This window comes from Betta splendens, chromosome 17, assembly GCF_900634795.4.
Source record: "Betta splendens chromosome 17, fBetSpl5.4, whole genome shotgun sequence".
Lineage (NCBI taxonomy): Eukaryota > Metazoa > Chordata > Actinopteri > Anabantiformes > Osphronemidae > Betta > Betta splendens.
In genome coordinates this window covers 7,808,295-7,825,987 of record NC_040897.2, presented here as the reverse complement: position 1 = coordinate 7,825,987, position 17,693 = coordinate 7,808,295, and the positions used below count along the sequence as shown (strand labels likewise).

Below are 17,693 nucleotides of genomic sequence, written 5' to 3'. Positions count from 1 at the left end.
GGGGGGTGCGGGCGTGTTCGCAGGCACCTCCCCTCCTTCGCGCTCTCCTTTACGCACAGGCGCTCCCAGAATGTGTTATGGCAGGGGCCGCACATTGGCATCCACCAAGCAGCCGCATGCCACTCTCCCCGACAGCGCCTCCCTGCCTCCTCGGGACGCAGACGGGCTGAGCCGAGCCGACAGCAGACCGGGGGGAACCGTCTGGCACGCCCTCGCATTAGCAAGACAAAGTGGGGGAAAGTGCTGAACACATGTCACAAGGTAAGCTCGCGTTTTAATATTCATATCATATCTCCGGAGTCAGAGGGGCTCCGCTGGGCTGAATAGGTAATCAAAGCCGAGAATGCTGGAAGTTGACCTTGGAAGTCTTCGATCCAGGACTGAGTCTGAAGTGGTTTAACAAATTGCGTGGAGAGCACTTCTGGGCATAAGCTGAATTCTAATCAGACTTTTAGGGGGAATAGCTCTGCCTTACTGAAATGATGCGGCTGTATAGGAATGTGCCTGAACCAATGCACGCGCGTTCTGTCCCAGGCAGCACGTGTTCTATTTTAACCTTGCCGTGTTAACAAAACATACTGCAGCCTTCTTTCTTGCGTGAAGCCCCTGGCAGCTGTTTCATCCTCTGAGCTCTGGCTCCACATGCCACTCAGTGAGCTCAGCTTAGGTGCCAACACCGAAGAGCGAGCGGAGCGGTCCGAGCTGCCCAGATGAAGATTTACTGACGGGGAAAAAAAGGGATTTCTGCGAAGTCTTTAAGGAGACAGTGAGTGAAATGCTCGAGTGTGACAGAAGAGAGAAGAGATGGATGGAAAAGGAGGGGAGGGGGAGGGGACGGGAGCCCAAAACACTTGGCTCTGCTTTCTGAATCAACTCTGAAAAGAAGACAAGGTTTGGAGTTATGCACTGGAAAAACCACAGTGTGTGCAGCCAAACAGTGGAGCCTGTGGAGGAACAGAACAGGGGCAGGGAAACATGTAGACACGATGTATGTACTGTACATACACACTGTACTGTACTGAGGATGGACCAGTGAGGAAGAATAAGAGTTAAGGGCGGATAACCTGTGGTAGCATCAATAAAGTACAAACAGGGGCCAATGGAAATGCCAGCAGCTTTGGGATGAACCAAAGCATTAAAGGGAAACTGTAGATTGGCCCAATAATGGAAGTTAACTGTGACTGTGTGTTCAGTTCATTTAAAGTGAAGCAGTTGACCCTTATCTGAGCGTTTATCCCTGCTGCACAGGGAGGCCGCCATCTTTCATTTGTGGCTTCGGTGAAGAATGCTGCGGGGAGAAATGTTGTGATTATGAGGTTCGTGCTGATGTGGGGGGAAGTCAGACATCCCGTGTGAGAGGGGACGCGTTCACTCGGAGGAAGATGAAAAGACCTGCGACACGTCCTCCGACCGAAGGACGAGGACTTCAGATCCAGTACTCAGGACCTTGACTTTGGATGGAGGGCAGTGCGTTTCTCTCCCTGGGGCCTGTTTGGGCTGAGGCCGATGCTTCACGCCTTCCTGAGGGGTGGGCCCAGCGCCGCAGGCACATGCAATTAGAACCTGCGCCACAGACATTCGCTGAGGGGTTCGGCAGTGACTCCTGGGATGTGCCTCACCCTAACTACTATATTGTTTCCTCTGTGGTAACCTGGTCAGGAAGAAATGTACAAGCACATCTATATTTATGTGAAGGAAAACTGCGGGTCAGTGCAGCTCGGATCCAACTTTGTTCCTATAAAAACAGGCCATAAACAGACTAATGTGACCATTTCTCTGCATTATAAATGGGACAAGCTGTGGATCATAATTAAGTTTGACTGATAGAATCAGTGTTTGGTTTTCTCCAACTATTAGAATCTGTAGCATTTTTGAAAATGTGTGTAACCGGTGGTTTCTTCTCTTCTTGTGTTACTGTATTATGGACACATACTGTACGCGTCTCTCGTCTGCTGACATGTACGGCACATGTACAGGCTAAACTTAGACGGGTCGTGTTGACTTCAATAACACAAAACCTCACCGAGACATGAGCTGTGTGTTTGGGGAGACTTCGTTGAGTCCTGCATAGATTCAGGGAGGACAAAATGTGACTTGACTTGTGTCCAAAGTGGATTCTCCCAGAACCATCGTCTGTCCATCTGCAGTTAAAACAAACCTCACTCTGCCTTTTTCTTGTTCCTTTGCTTTTCTTTCAGCAGTAAAACCCAAAGCACTGATGTACTCTGACATTGGACTTCAGCTGATATATCTTTAGAAGTTGTCCTTGGCTCTTTGTCTCCCATTCACACAATCTTTCCATTAAATCTGGTGCTGATTTTCATTTTAAACCGACCTTAAACGTCTTTTATTTATTTCACTTCAGTCTTTGGGGACATCCAGCTGCCTGCAGATTTATGCATGCCTGTGATTTTTTTCTCCATGCTTTGCTTTCTCTGGTTCATGTATTGTGGTTCCCATGAAAACCATGAACCAGCTCAGTAAAGACATGTCTTCGTTTAAAAAAGGTCGGCCAATAACAGAATGGAAGCTGGGGGCAGTTACTGTACATTGAAATGAATGAATGAGACGGGAAGGCAGTAAATAGTATAATTTTACTTCACGACGATAAAAGACGATTCACCTGAAAAGTATAAAATGGCGTAAAGTTCACGCTGTCCATTTACTTTCATTCTTTCATTCTGTTGCTGGTAACGGATCAGATCAGAAAGCGTGTGGATGATGGAGAACTCGGTTCCCAGCGGGGCCATTTTGGTGGTGTTTGTCTGTTTATTGCATAGCTGACATTGTTTGGGGCTGCAGCTCGGTGGCTGCGGTGCCTGAAGAGCATAGCGAGCCGCCGCAGAGGCCGGTGGTCAGGGCGTGGGAGGAGAGCTAGGTGAGGACGGAATGGAGAGACACTGAGACGGGGGGACAGTCAGCAGATTCAACACATGCACAGAAAACACAAAACATGAAAACCTGGATTTTCTGTGAGAGACTGAGCATTTGAGCCCCTTCTGAAATGATAGACTGACAGTAGGAGGCACAGGGAGCAGGGAGGGAGGGAAGTAGTGAGTCAGAACAATGGCTGTCTGTATTTATGTCTGCAGGAGTGTATTTTGCTCCTCTGGCCACGGCTGCCGGGCTAAACAGTCCCAGGCTATTTTCTGCTCTGGACGGCAAGGCTGTAATCAAGCGAACATCAGGCCTGCCACCGGTGAATAATCGCTGCCTGGTACAGGGAAGAAATGAAGCAGCCCGCGTGTGAGAAAAATAGAAACCGCTGCAAAAAGAGGAGAACGACCGGCGAGAGGAGCGCAATTGGTTGTTTGTGTTTTGGTCTCTGCGTAACGTTGAGGAGAGCGACTACAGGCTGTGAATGGAGCGTAATAAAAGGCCGATGCGGCGCCGCGCGGCCGTAAATTAAGATGGAGCCTCCCACAAGAAGCACCGCACTGAACCTCCAGTGACTGTCAGCGCCCAGAGCATCCGCTCCGCTCCCAGAAACCAGGACTGGGTTATTGGATCGTTATTACTGTCGCGACCGCACAATTACAGCTTCTGCCACTTGTAAATAGCGTTTTTGTTTTTCACGTGAATCGCTCAATTACTGTATACCCTTTTAATTTTGTTTCTTCAGAAACACGGATGATGTGACGTTTATCACATTCTGAGGAACAGAAGAGAGAAAAATGATGGAAGGACGAAATGGTAGAGAAGCCCTTCATACATTACAGTATGTCAGAGATTTACCAGTTCTAGGTGCATTAAATATTAAGTTATTTTATACTGTTTACAGGAACTATCTCTCCACATAAAGCAAGGGAAAATGGAATTAAAGCCAAGCCTCCTTATTCAGTGGAAACCCCCTACGGCTTTCGCCTCGACCTGGACTTCCTGAAATATGTAGACGACATAGAGAAGGGGAACACCATCAAACGTGTTCCAATCCAGCGCCGGAGCAAGGCCCCACGGGCCAGCACGCTCCCCCGGCCCATCAACCCCGCTGGCGGCGGCTACCGCCCCAGCCCCTGGGGATCTACTGGCGCTCTTGGCCCCAGGTCCAGACTGTCAGACATCCATCATCATGGCTGCACGTCCTGGGCGCAGGATCACAGGTTGCCCCTTTCGCCCACGGGGCTCAACTCCCTGGCAGAGATGGAGGCCAGAATCAAGGAGTTTGACGAGCAGCCGCTGGGGGAGCACATCAGGCCCAATCTGCTCCGCGCCTCCAGTCTGCCTCTCACTGTGCTGCTGAGGCAGGGATCTGAGTCGACCGAGGACCCCGGCAGCCTGCGGAGCTCCAGGGACCGCCTCGGAGGCAGAAACACTTCCTGCGAGGATGTTCTCTACTCCGCGGGCAGCCCTCGACCCCTGGACAGCTCGGGGCTGCTGAGGCGCCTGACGGAGGCTCTGGAACGCGTGGGGGAGCTGGAGATGGAGGTGAGAGTGATTCCGGAGCTCCGGGCTCAGATCTGCATCTACCAGGAAGAAAGGGAAAGGCTCCGGCTGGGCCTGGACCCACGGTTCCAGCACCACGCGATGAACGGCGCCGCAGACAAACACAAGGGCGTCAAAAGGCCTCAGAGTGAAAGCCACGTAACACCCCCTAGTAATCTCAGTCAGGACGAGTACAATCCTGCTCATGAGTGGAGAACTAGTTCAGATCTGGACGAGCTGCTGACGGTGACGTCTCTGCAGGCTAAGGTGGCGGCGCTGGAGCAAAAGCTCCATGAGGCCGGCCTGGACCTCCAGAGGGCCCTGGGACTGCTGAGGGAGCAGAAGGAGGAGAGCAGGAGGAAGGACGAGAAAATGGAGCACCTGAGGAACAATCCGGCCACGTGGGTCCGCGCCGAGAGGGTGGTGGTGGACCAGGACGGGGAGGAGACGCTGACAGGAGCCACTCAGGCAGATGGTAATAGAGCTCCTTCCTCGGGTGGACCAGACACGGCCTGTAGCACGTCCCCTGAGAGCCACTCGCCGGCCTCTGTGGATCCCACAGACGCCTCAGCCGAGGTCGTCCACCACGTAAGGAAGATCGAGAGGCTCCTGGATCAACAGTGGAGGTGTTTGTGTGGAGACGGGGAGACGAAGGAGCAACGCAGACCCCTGAGGCACCCGGACCCCAAGGTCAACGCCCTGCAGCAGGAGATGATGGAGCTGGTCAACACCCTCACCTCCAGCCACGCGCAGCATCAACACAGCGAAGCAGGACGGAAGGTCCCACGCGGAGGTAGTGGCGTTAGAGTCGCGCCAGAACACACACATTTAGTCCCAGAAGCTGAGTCAACACGGGGAAAAGTCCACGTCTGGACGTTGGCTGCTGTTAAAAAGCCATAAGCGCATGTCTGCGTTTTTATATTTATGGGTGTGTTTGTTTTCGCTGCAGCCTCTAAATCTGCCATGAAGAGAGACGGATGGACCCAGACGACGCAGAGGCCACGTGTTGATGAAGGGTCGGGAAACACCTCTCACTCACATCCGTCACCTCCAGAGCTGTCATTATTGGCCACTCGGCTTAAATGAACCAGCCATAAGCTCCTCGTCTGTGAAAAGAGCAGCATAATTCACCATAACTCACCATAGAAAGTAGAAGAAGAAGAATTATTTCACAGTGTGTCTTGTGGTATCACATAAACAAAGCTTTTTGTTTAGCATCTATTTGTTTGAATATAAGATAACTCTTCATTGCGATAGAAAAGTGGGTCATGCAGGAGAAACACATGCATCACATTAACACTGCATTAACTTGTTGTTTAATTTGAATCCTTTGAAGCTTTAAGTCGGGGAATCCTCTCATTGAAAGCAATTATGAGCTCATATATTACACGGACATGCTTTGATTGTAACGCTTAGTTCTTTTGATCAAAATTTTAGATAGTGAGACTTTTTTTATGTGTCACCGTGTGGTAGGTCTCAGAATTCAATGCTGATGACGTGTTGCTTTCATTTTTGTAATTTTAAAGGGTTAAAACAACCTCAAGTGGAGACAGCGCGACCCAAGAGAGCGCTGTCCCCCATGTCGGCTGGGAGCAGGAGGAGAGCGGCGCCAGCCCGGGGGAGATGGCTGCGGCTCAGGTGGACGCGGACCTGGAGAGGAACCCGAGCCCGGACAGGCAGAACCCGAGCCCAGACAGGCAGAACCCGAGCCCACACAGGCAGAACCCGGCGGCGGGAACGCGACCGGGGCCGACAGACGGAGGGCTGGCGTCTCCAGGGGAAGCGGCCAGGATGAAACAGCAGCCCCCGGGAGAACAGATGGAGGTGCACCCTGGATCTGGAACCAGCAGCGGGAGCAGGTGACAGAGCGGCATCAACGCCAGCGTTGGACTGGGACAGATGTTACAGCAGCTTATTAAGAGCAATGCTGTCACTTTTCTCCATTTAGGGACGCAGTGAGTGCAGATTTCATGGCAGCCTGTCGTTTCCTCAGCGATCACATGGACAGTGTGAACAACCCTAATGAGGAAATGGTAAGTTAGCTTGCATTCTCTATCGATGAAGGTCCTTGAGCTCAGATCCACGTGGACGGGGTCTGTCTTCTCCCAGAGGACGGCGTTGGTGGTGCTGTTCCAGCACTGGTTCAGCGCCGCAGCCGAGGAGGCCGCCGTCGCCAGCAGCGTGTCCGCGCTCCTGGAGGAGGTGAGGAGGAGCACGCCGTCGCTGCTGGCCTTCCTCCTCAACCTGGAGGACGACAACAGCAACACGGTTCTCCACTACAGCGTCTCCCACTGCAACTACGGCGTGGTGGCGCTGCTGCTGGACACAGGTAGGGGGCGCCGGGTTCTGCCCGCCGGGGCTCCAGCGCCGTCCTCTGACGCCGGCGTCTTCTGCCGTGTCGCAGGCGCCAGTGACGTCAACCTCCAGAACAACGCCGGCTACACGGCGGTGATGCTGGCGGCGCTGACAGCGCCCGACGCGCCCGGCGGCATGGAGACGATCCGCAAGCTGATGGAGCTGGGCGACGTCAACGCGCGGTCCAGTAAGGTACCGGAACGGGGGGCATTTTCACCGCGGGTCCTTTAGTCCCGCGGCCAGGTGACCCGGTGTCCTTGTCCTCAGACGGGCCAGACGGCGCTGCACCTGGCGGTGAGGCACGGCCGCGTGGTGATGGTGCGCCTGCTGCTGAGCCACGGGGCCGACGCCGACGCGCAGGACCACCAGGGGACCACGGCCCTCATGTTCGCCTGCGAGAGGGGCCACACGCACGTGGCCAGGCTGCTGCTGGAGAGGGGCCGCTGCGACCTGGCGCTGACGGACAAGGTGAGGCCCCACCAGCACCAGTATGTGTCCAGTATGCGTCCAGTAAGCGTCCAGTATGCGCCCAGTATGCGCCCAGTATGCGCCCAGTATGCACCCAGTATGCGCCCAGTATCCTCCTCTAAACCTCCAACCTGTTTAGAGTTAACCGAAAAGTCTGATTTCACAGTCGACAAGAAGTAAGGTGATGGGAAGAAGCTTGAATCGCACACGCTGTGGATGTGGGTGGACTCCTGGTCCGGGGAGATTCTCCCAGCGTTAATCAGAGCTACAGCAAAACCAACCTCCCTGAGCGGAGATGAGGTTTTGACGAAGTCTTTCTAAAAGGGCTTTCGAAGGACAAAGCAAATCAATAAAAAATATAAACGAATCACCAGCCTTGTGGCGGTGAAAGAGAGAAATGCCACACACCCACTACTTTAATCAAAAGGAGTTATCCTCTGGAGGCCATGAATGTCTTAACAGCATTTCAAGGCTTTCTGTCCAGTAACTGAGGGATCGCCGTTCGGTCTGAACTGACACTAGCCTATACATGAAACATGCCTTCATAATGGTGGTGCTAACTTCCTGTTTCTCTGCTTGTGTCCCCAGCGTGGTCAGACCGCTCTCTCCATCGCCATGCAAGGTTCCCACACTGACACCGCCGCCCTCCTGCAGGCGCACGCCAAAGCTCGAGCCCCGTAGCGCCGGAAAAGCGATGGCGTGACCTGGAGGTCCTGAAAAACACAGTACGACGCTGGTGCTTCGCGCTTTCCTTCCCAATAGCGTTTTTGACTGACAATTAGGGGTCACGTGGGACGACATGGGTCAGTAAATGTGTTGTTTCCTCCTTTGTGTTTACCGTGTTCAGTTAAGTCTTATTTGCACATCCAAGCAGCTGCTTTATTCTGCAAGCTATGCAACGAAAAGATATTTATTACATGTTTGTTATTGCTGCGCACACAGGAATATGTTGCTCATAATAATGTACTAGTATTAACCTTCTGTTTATGGAGAAATACCACCCGATGCTAATCAGCACTTTTTAAAAGGAAATGTGAGTACACGCAGAGTACTCGTTAGGACAGAGCAATAAAGCATAGCAAAACAGTTTCTATGCTGATGTTTATGTTCATGGTTGTCAATCAAATAAAACAAGTTATTTAACAAGTTCTCAGGTGGTGAGAAGTGTTATTCATGATTTGACCAGCAGGTGGCGCCGCTCTTCCATCCCAGCGTCACGCCACCCGTCAAACGCAATAACAGCGCTGCAATGTACTAGAATCTAGAATTCTAAAACGAGCATGTCCAAGGGATTAGATCTAATCCTCTCCGAGCGTGACAAACAATTAGAAACATGACACCCACCAAATTGTACTAATTCCACTGTGAGCCGGGACACAATGAGACTCACCTGCAGCCCGACCGCGCGGCAGCTGGAGCGGCCCAGTCGCGCGTGAAAGCAGATGTGTGTGAGTGGCCCTTTGTGTCTCGGAGCCCGTGGGAAACAGTAAGGGGGCAGAGCTTTACTTCCCCTGCAAGGATTTAAGACTATGTCTGGAAAATAACTCACAAACGACTCCTACTTGGACCACGCTGGATTTCTGTCTGAAAGAGCAAAGCCGCCTCAATTTCCCCGAGGGTTTCTTCGGGCCTGACTGCCCTGCTGCTGCAATGACCCTGAGCCAATATCCACACATCCTTAAGAAGCCAAGTGACACAGCACTAATAAGAATAAAAAGCCCAAAAAAGCCATTTGTAAATATAGAAATAAACCATGACAGCATTTATTGATTCATATCTACGTCCTTTCTATTATATTACGGTTGTTCTGTATGTAAACAGACCTTCATGTCACAGCCAATTCAGGTTTTATTACATGTGGAGCAGTGAACATCTGTGACACCTCTTTTGTCGGCTGCAGGCACTACTGGATAAAAATGCATATTCCAGAATATAACAAACTAATGGGGAACAACAGGGAGACAAGTCTCAGTTTAATAATGATAATGGATTAAATTTATCTACTGTTTCCTAAAATCGGAGCAGCTTCTGATTTTGCCGTTACAGCAATATATGATGCTGTAGAAAATTACAACAAATGAGAAGTCATTACTTCAAAGCAGGGATGAAAATGAAATGTTTGCACCTTGTTAAAAACCCATTCATGCAAACAGCTGCCTTCAGCATATGGAGAGCGGCTGCAGGAGACTGAAGAGGCTGAAACAGATTTTTAGGGCCCGGAAGCGTAACAAACAGCTAAAACTGGCTTTGATTCCACACAGAGCTGAGATGAGCTGCAGCATTGTGGCTTTTTATATTCCAAGAAACACTTTTCGCGCCGGATTTATTGCTAAAATGAAAATATTGACCAGTGCAGCTTTAAAGAGATTCATCTAAGACAACAGCGCAGCAAAACAACAAGCTGTTTGTGATTTGTTTAAATTGAAAAAAAATGAAACAGCTCTCAATAAAGAGATTTTCAGTCAGATTTTATATATCAATATATAGAGATATTCAAAAGTACTGTAATTCATTACATAAAACAAAAGGTGGAACCAGTTTGGTCTTAACACAGTTCATCTTTGCATGTACAGTAGTTGCTTGATCCCTGACCGCTTTATGACGAACACTAAGTGAGTAAATGAAACCAAAAGGCACAAAAACAAATCAGTTTAGTGAAGAGGTTTGGGAGGTGCTGCAAAGATGGGAGCAGAGAACATTGTGTCTAATGTGGATTACCCAAGACAGAAGAGTTGCACGAAAAGGATGCACAGCAAGAAAGAACATAAACCACTTTGGTGGATAATTGTTACAATCAGGGAATGCAGTGCTGTTCTTTATACAAATAAATTAATATACCTCAACACTTTATCTAAAATCTTATGTACAACTTCTCTTTTACATTATTGTATAATACATTATCAAAAACCTTTATGAAAACATATTTACAGATCAATGAATCAAAAATCACCCTCAAAGCGGCTTCAGTGCCCCCCCCCACACACACACACACACACACGCCTGTGTAGCCGTAGCCACACACCTTCATACACTGTTGTCGTCCATGCAGTACACAATACAGAAGGCATTCTAAGAGGGTTGTGCAACAAAGAGCATACAAAACAGTTTCAAATATGGCTGTGGGATGAACATTGGCACTCACATGCATTATAATGGACAACACACACACACACACACACGCACTCAGGTTTATAAATGAAGTAGCTGCTGATGACGGGATATGAAACGTTTCCACTGACACAACAAGTTGCTCTCATCCTCTTTTTACCAGAGTCTTATTTTGTTTCCGTGGTTACGTCCCATCATGTCCCCCCCGCCACTATCCCAATACTGTCTGCTCTCACGTCGGCTGTTTAAAGACGACAAACTCTAGTTTGACTGCATATGTTGTTCTACATTTGCCTAATTTACTATCATTGCACCCGTTGTGTATTTATGTCCACATTTGTCACAGTCAAAGCAGGTGATAAAATAAATCTTTCAACACTGGAGGATTTCTTCTGTCAACCACGCAGCACTGTAGCCTGACTAAAAGCTGCAGGCTATGACTTTTCTCAAACCATTTAACATCTAAAAAAAAATATCACAATAAGGAAGACACAGCTTCTGCAAAACAGTCCTCACACTTTACTCGCACGAAAACAAAGACCAAAGTACTGTATTTCTCCCTTCGCTTCATTGCAACCTGCCAAGCAGCTGAATTCTCCCTAAAGACCCCAGAGTGTTGGAGGTCGGATGAGAACATGACCCCTCCAGTCAGCTGTGTGCAATTTCCACCCGACAGCTCGCCTGTAAAAACACCTTGAAACGGAGAGCAAGCACCAAATGTGGGTAGAACCCTCCTTTATGGTTCAAGCTGACAGTGAAAAAATGTAAACTACACGAGACGTGTCTAATAATGACATCTATGACGTAACATGAATCTGTACAGATTGTCCCATCAACGCAGGCGCAGTCCCAGCTCCGCCACGCCTGCTTTCTACACAGTGTTCCTCCACAGACCGCCAGGAAATACACAGAGCCCCAAATCATCACATCGAGGACAAAACATACTCACTTGTACGTCAGTGCAAATGAAGAGAAACCAAAAACCTGTTCAGGTTAATGTGAGAACCACACGCAATGTCATATTAATCGTTCTCAGCAAAAATATACAACATAAAAATAAGACCAACACCAGCGCACAAAGGAATGAAACCCTCATCCTGTTCACACTGGTGGTGATGGACACCGACGTGGGATATGGCTGTGAACGGCTGCATGAAACAGTGCTCGTCCCTTCGGCGAGCTCGGTCCGAGTCCCCTCCGGCCGCGCTGTCACTTGGCGGTGGACAGCATGGGCTGCTCCGCGTACCAGTGCGTGCCGGGGTCGGGCACGCTGCCCCCTAGCGGCAGGGCGATGAACTGCGGGCAGGTGCCGCCGCCGCCGGCCCCCACCACCCCCATGCCGACGCCCTGCGGGTACGGGTGGTGGTGCGCGTGGTGCCCCATGGCGTCGGCGCGGCCGATGTGGATCTCGTCCTCCTCGCCCTCGCCGGTGGTCTTGCGGTACACCGGGTTGTCGAAGTTCATGCTCTTGGTGGAGTTGCGCCGCCAGTTGCGCCACACCAGGTAGACGCCGGTGCAGACCAGGCCGAACACCACTGTGGCAACGATAGGAACTGCATGCGTTTAACACACAGCGGCAGGGACATGGGAAAGGGGGGAGCGTTAATGAGGCAGAAGTCCATGGCGTGGAATGAAAGGCACGGAGGGGAGTGGGAGCATGCGGGGGACAGAGAGGGCAGCGGGTTGTGTGTGTGTGTGTGGGGGTTGAACGTCAGGCTAACAGGTCCTTTACATTAGCCTTAGTGGGCTGGCGTGATTCAGTATGTGTTGTTATATTATGGCATCAAAGCTCAGATGAACTGACCCGTTTGAGCAGGTTCAGATTTAAATGTTGGCGCAGGTTGGGGTTTCAGAGAAGAAGAACCTTCATTAATATTGGATAGGCGACGTGTTTGTTTTCCTGCGTCCCCTTTTTTCCTATTTTCTAATGTAATAAGTGGTGTCAAAGCGGGGCCAGCTCACGCAAGAGAAGATATTCCCAGGAGAAATTATTATTTTAATCAAACCTCTCTGGGTTTTTTTTTTTTAGCCTTTGCAAACAAAAACACAACCATGAAAGTGTAAGTATGGGCTTTGTCACCTACACGACGACTGATACGACAGGCGTTACTTCAAAAGCCCATGGAGTAACATTAGCAACGCTTTTGTGCTGTTTATTGGATTTAAGTACGTTGAAACAGCAGCAGTGTTACTTTGTAATGATAAACTTAACAGGAGTTATTAAATTATTATATTATTGCAAAATTAATCCAGTGATGAGCTAACTGAACTGACATTATCTTCACTCAACTGCCAGCATCAGTTGGACTTTGCAGCACTAAATGTCCGCAGACACAGACTCGTCTGGCTGCAGCGGAACCCAACACAACAACACAGTGTGGGGTGAATAATGCAACGTGGCAACAATGTCAGCTACGCGAGAAATGACTCCTGAGAGAGCTGAGCAAAGAAGGCCCGTGGGCCAGGCTTCTCTCATCCTGCCACGGCAGGGTCAGCGGTGGATGGATGCAGCAGAGAGGCCGCGGGAGGCAGCCTCCGAGCGTGGACGGACCAACGGACGACTTACCGATGGGGATGACCACTCCCAGGACGGCCACGGTCAGGTTCTCACCCAGGAGGAAATTCTCGCTTCCAGCTGCAGGGAGAGATTAAAGGAGACAGGGGAGTTAGAGGTAGAAAAAAAAAAAAAAAAAAAAGGAGCGAGAGAGGATGAGAGCGAGGAAGCGCGTGGGATAAAAAAAAAAGAAAAAGAGGGTGAGAAATCGAGTGAGAGATAAGTAGGTGAGCCGGGGAGAGAGGGGAGATAAAAGAGTGAGGCGGAGGAGCGAGTGATCATGAGCGGAGCTGTGAGCGTTTTACAAAGAGGGGCAGATGGTGAAAAAAGGCCGGAGACGACGGAGGGGTTCGCATTCACCACCGTGTGACCTTGACTCTGCTCATGACCTTCCACACTTCATCCACCCAGGCTCACACCCACTCACTGGCATTTCCAAGGCTGTGCTTTCACAGGCCACTCACAGTGCTGGGAGACGCTGCTGTCGCCGGCCGGCGTGGTGGGGACCAGCGTGGCGGTGGCCGTGGAGTGGGAGCCCAGCGCCTTGGACTCCTGCGACGACACGGGCTTGAGCGTGCTGAGGGGCGCGAGCGCCTCCGGGGCGCCGGAGGGAGCGGTGGTGAGGCGGGGGGTGGCGTCGGCCTGCGACACGCCACCCGGGGCCGGAGAGAAGCCGCCGGCGGCAGCTCTGGGGCCGGGCGTGAGCCCGGTGGGAAGGGGTCCGCTGGAGGTCAGGTCGCTCCTGGGAGCTGCTACACGGAAAGGCATATACTGTATAAATGAAGCTTAAGCCTCAACATTAAACCAGATAATTCTGTTCTTCATGCAGTTAAACATTATAAAAAATGCAAGCCTTGACTAAACAGAATTATTTATCATGGATTTGATTCATACGCTGCTCTAATGTTGACATTTCATATGGTTTTACATTGTTCTATTATGTATATAACAGGAACAATAAACATTTAGAATAAAAGCAGCTTTTATTTATCCTGCCCACAGTCCCTGAGGTTCTGCCTCAGTTAACACTCAATTTAAAAAAAAAACAAAAAATGCTTCATCAACGAAGACAGAGTGGGATTAATTGCAGTGCAGCCGCTAAGTGACTCACGGACTGCTCATGTACATGTACTCACCGGGCACGCAGCCCCTCATATCGGGCCCCAGGTCCTGGCCGTCGGGGCAGGCGCACGTGTACTTGGGCGAGTGCTCGGTGATCTGCGGCGCCTTCAGACACAAGTACTCGCAGCCTCCGTTGGCCACGCTGCCCAGATTACAGCTGTCTGGGCCTGGAGACAAAGGGAAACAGAGGGAGTTACACAGTCACGATTATTGAAATAAGATCGTCACACTGGGAGATAGAACAGTTTACAGATTTGTCCTTAAGCAAAACTCATTACTTTGTGAAATCTAAATTAAAGCAGAAAGTCCAGTGACTTGCAAAAAGCTGCAGATATCGAGCGTGTTCTACTACAGATATTCATGTATGAAGATTGAAGTGGAAGGTCGTGATGAAACACAGTGAAATATTAAATTGTAATGGCCATGTACTACTCACTGCGAGGAGACATGCAGGCGGAGACAGATATTGTAACTGACACAAGAAAAGAAATACACAGACATGACATCAATGATTAAGTGCTCCATTCAGTTCCACTTCCCTCTGGACGGTCCTGGGTGAGGAAACCCGGTTAGAGGCAGGCGGGCGGCACACAGCTTTGATCACTCTACCACAGACACAAGCCCGGACGTCATTTATTCATTATCCCCGGGTCGACACGGACCCACGGAGGGGAACCGGGTCGACGGAACGCGGACACGGACCTTGCGGCTGCCGGAGCTGGTGGAAGACCACGATGTCATGGGGGTCGTTGAGGTTCTCAGCGAGGGCGTGGACGTCCTGGCCCGTCAGCCTGTTGGCCATGAAGACCGCGGCCCGGTCCCTGTCCGTCCAGTAGATACGATCCTACGGAACCAGGACCAGGCAACAGAATAAAGTCTAAGTCTAACATGCAAATGAGGTCAAATAATAGAATTAGTGGAGGTGAAACGCGTAGATGGAAATATTTGCTGCCACGGTGTGATTTATTATCCTGCAGAAGACAAAGGATGCTAATGCAGCGACGGCGCTATGAGGGAAGAGGGCTTCTGGCACTTGATTGGTAATTAAGGAAGGCTTTCATTCAGCTGGAGCAGCGGTGCAACAGTAATCAGCAGCATTTAATACATGGAGCCAGAAGATCTTTTAGTAAATGATTCATTTTCTGCGTTGCTCCCTTATATTAAAGCCTCTGGTAAATCATTGGTGGTTTGTTACAGCACGAGGTGTTAGATTAAAACACAGTAGCTCAGAGGCTCAAACTTGCATGTTTATTAATTGATGCCTGCCTCCATCCCTCGGCCGCTCCTGGAGCCGGTCGCAGACAGGAGCCGCCGTTGCGCCGTTGCCTTAGAAACTACAGCCCGATCTCCAGCGGGCGGCGAGACAACGGGCCTCGACTCACGCACACACGCGCGTGTCGACCCACGGAGACGGACGGTAACGAGACGCTCGCTCTGAGCCGGCTCTGCTCGCCGAGGCCGGGGTGAGGGGCTTTAAGCGTCCTGAAGCAGGGGGTCACCTTGTCGCGCCTGGATTGATTAGGTATTACTGCACGCCGGCGGGGATTTATCACAATTTCCAGGGTTACGCAGCGGTGCCGAGTGCAGGGAGGAGTGACTGTACAGCAGGGAGCTGGAGCAGTGTTTACAGGACGGCAGCGCAGCAATCAAATGTACCGAGTCTGTGTGTTTTGGCTGGAAAGCCGACACTGGACTGGTTTTATGGCCCTAAATAAAAGTAAGAGGCTGCTGGTGAATGAAATATGAATCGCTGGTACCAGTGAGACCAGTTCCCCCCTGGGAGGAGCAGGCCACTGGAGAGATTAGCAGCCAAATCCAACTGTCACCCTCATCACACGACGACGGGCACGGCCAAAACGCGGGACAGGACACGCACCTCGAACACGGCCAGAGCGTAGGGGTGTCCCAGTCTCTCCGCAGACGCCATGTGCGTTCGGCGGTGAGCTCCGTTCAGGTCCACGCTGGCGATGAGGTGCAGCTTGGAGTCCACCCAGTACAAACGCCGGTTGACTACGTCTGAGGTGCGCGCACACACACACACACACACACACACACACACACACACACACACACACACACACACACACACACACACACACACACACACACACACACACACACACACACACACACACACACACACACACACACACACACACACACACACACACACAGGTTGTGATTTTCCCAAGCTGAGCAGAAATTGATCGTCTCGGCAGTAAGCACTCCTGCACTCTGACCAACACATCCCTTTAGGTGATATTGATTACGTTTTAAAATGTCAGATTCTCACGATTAGGCCGCAACAAGTTTTACTCTGTCAATCCATAAGTTCCAAAACACCTCAAAGATCTTTTCAAAGCAACTCCACAAATCATTTTTTTAGGCATCGGCATTAAACGCTCACCCGTTTTACCCCAGTTCCTTTTGGTCTTCACCCGCAAACAGCTGATTGAGCCCGTTAGTGGCTTTTCATGAGCTTTTAACAGTGAAAATGCCATTGCGTGTGATACATCCCATAACGCTCTCCTCTCACCTAGAGTGATGCCGTTGGGCCACTCAATGTTATCAGCCACCAGCACCTGTCGGTCCACTCCGTTCATCCCGGCCTTCTCTATCTTGGCTCGCGTGCCCCAGTCCGACCAGTACATGAAGCTGGGTGGAAACAAGGGAAGCAGTCACAGTGTTGTTACGCGGAGCCGCGAGCTCAGCGAGTACAGTAAAAACACAGCGCTCTCGGCCGCGGTCGGGAGCTGCTGAACGCTTTTGCACGGAACATTCTGTACAGAGCTCTTTGATAAATCAGCTCTTTCAGTCCTACAACACACCAGTGGGTTGCTTTAGTTCTGCTAAACTTTTTCAGGATCCAGCAAGTCAGATAATAATCCTTCATATTTGTTATGAGGGCTGCACCAGAATCTGAGATTAAAATGAAAAGCACAACACTGCAGTGAGCAGGATATTGATGAAAAAAACTGCACATCAGTTTTATTTGTCTGTGAAACACTGAGAATAATATTGCTTGTAAATTAGTTATTAGTAATTAGATTGTGTGGGAGCAGAGCAGCTCCTGAAGGAACTGAGCTATAGATTTCTGATGAGCAGAGGATATTGGGTCTGTTTATTCTGGTGCATGCATCGCCACCACACAAAGGCTGCACGGGCACAAAAACACTTAAAGCTTCACCAGATTAGCGGCACTCATCTAGGACAGAGTTCCGAAAAAGTGATTGAGTCAGGATTCTAAGTGGGTCACGGGCCCGTCACGCCGGATGCACCGCCACCAGGACGCTTTCATGTTTATCACCACTCGTGGCCCCGGAGAAGAGATTAACGTCTGCATCACCCGCCGACGTCACCGTCGCTCGGGTCTGAATCCGGACGCGCGCTCCGAGCCCCTCACCCGTGGTGGGGGTCCAGCGCTATGGCCCGGGGTTCGCTCAGATCGGTACTGACGAGGACGCGCCGCTTGGTGCCGTCCACCGACGCCACGGAGATGGACTTGTCCCCGGAGTCGGTCCAGTACAGGTTGTGCTGGAGCCAGTCCAGAGCCAGGCCCACGGGGGTCTTCAGGGACGAGTCCACCAGCGGCACCTGCTGGGAGGGGTCGCTGGCCTCGTGGATGAAGGCGCTGTAAGTGAGGAGGAAGAGGAGGAAGAGGAGG

The 17,693-nt window shown here is 50.8% G+C and overlaps 2 protein-coding genes across 6 annotated transcripts in view; one reads left to right on the top strand and one right to left on the bottom strand.

Moving 5' to 3' along the window:
- Nucleotides 1-6: 6 nt before the first annotated feature.
- On the top strand, nt 7-8,394 carry LOC114844034 (KN motif and ankyrin repeat domain-containing protein 4-like). Its single transcript, XM_029131049.3, has 10 exons — nt 7-261; nt 3,623-3,693; nt 3,782-5,215; nt 5,372-5,438; nt 5,949-6,281; nt 6,371-6,455; nt 6,532-6,751; nt 6,827-6,969; nt 7,045-7,245; nt 7,834-8,394. The coding sequence occupies exons 2-10, from the start codon at nt 3,675-3,677 to the stop codon at nt 7,924-7,926; spliced, it is 2,595 nt and encodes an 864-aa protein (XP_028986882.1). The 5' UTR covers nt 7-261; nt 3,623-3,674; the 3' UTR covers nt 7,927-8,394.
- The window catches only part of LOC114844032 (low-density lipoprotein receptor-related protein 8-like), a 49,494-nt gene continuing 34,440 nt past the window's right edge, over nt 2,640-17,693 (bottom strand). Inside the window, exons 11-18 of one of the 5 annotated variants that reach the window (XM_029131047.3) lie at nt 17,433-17,660; nt 16,566-16,684; nt 15,906-16,045; nt 14,732-14,873; nt 14,044-14,196; nt 13,372-13,659; nt 12,920-12,988; nt 2,640-2,874 (exon numbers count right to left, since the gene is read on the bottom strand). In XM_029131047.3, the coding sequence (XP_028986880.1) occupies nt 2,699-2,874; nt 12,920-12,988; nt 13,372-13,659; nt 14,044-14,196; nt 14,732-14,873; nt 15,906-16,045; nt 16,566-16,684; nt 17,433-17,660 (1,315 nt within the window). In that variant the 3' untranslated portion in view covers nt 2,640-2,698. Of the gene's footprint in view, nt 2,875-5,371; nt 5,529-9,696; nt 11,907-12,919; nt 12,989-13,371; nt 13,660-14,043; nt 14,197-14,731; nt 14,874-15,905; nt 16,046-16,565; nt 16,685-17,432; nt 17,661-17,693 lie in introns of those variants that run through there. The other 4 variants (XM_029131048.3, XM_029131044.2, XM_029131046.2 and 1 more) reach the window with 4 other exon arrangements.

Excerpts from the sequence above, each read along its gene's own strand:
- LOC114844034 (XM_029131049.3), top strand. Across the intron at positions 6,282-6,370 it reads GGAACCAGCAGCGGGAGCAG|GGACGCAGTGAGTGCAGATT; the intron begins GTGACAGAGCGG and ends TTCTCCATTTAG. Across the intron at positions 6,970-7,044 it reads TCAACGCGCGGTCCAGTAAG|ACGGGCCAGACGGCGCTGCA; the intron begins GTACCGGAACGG and ends CCTTGTCCTCAG.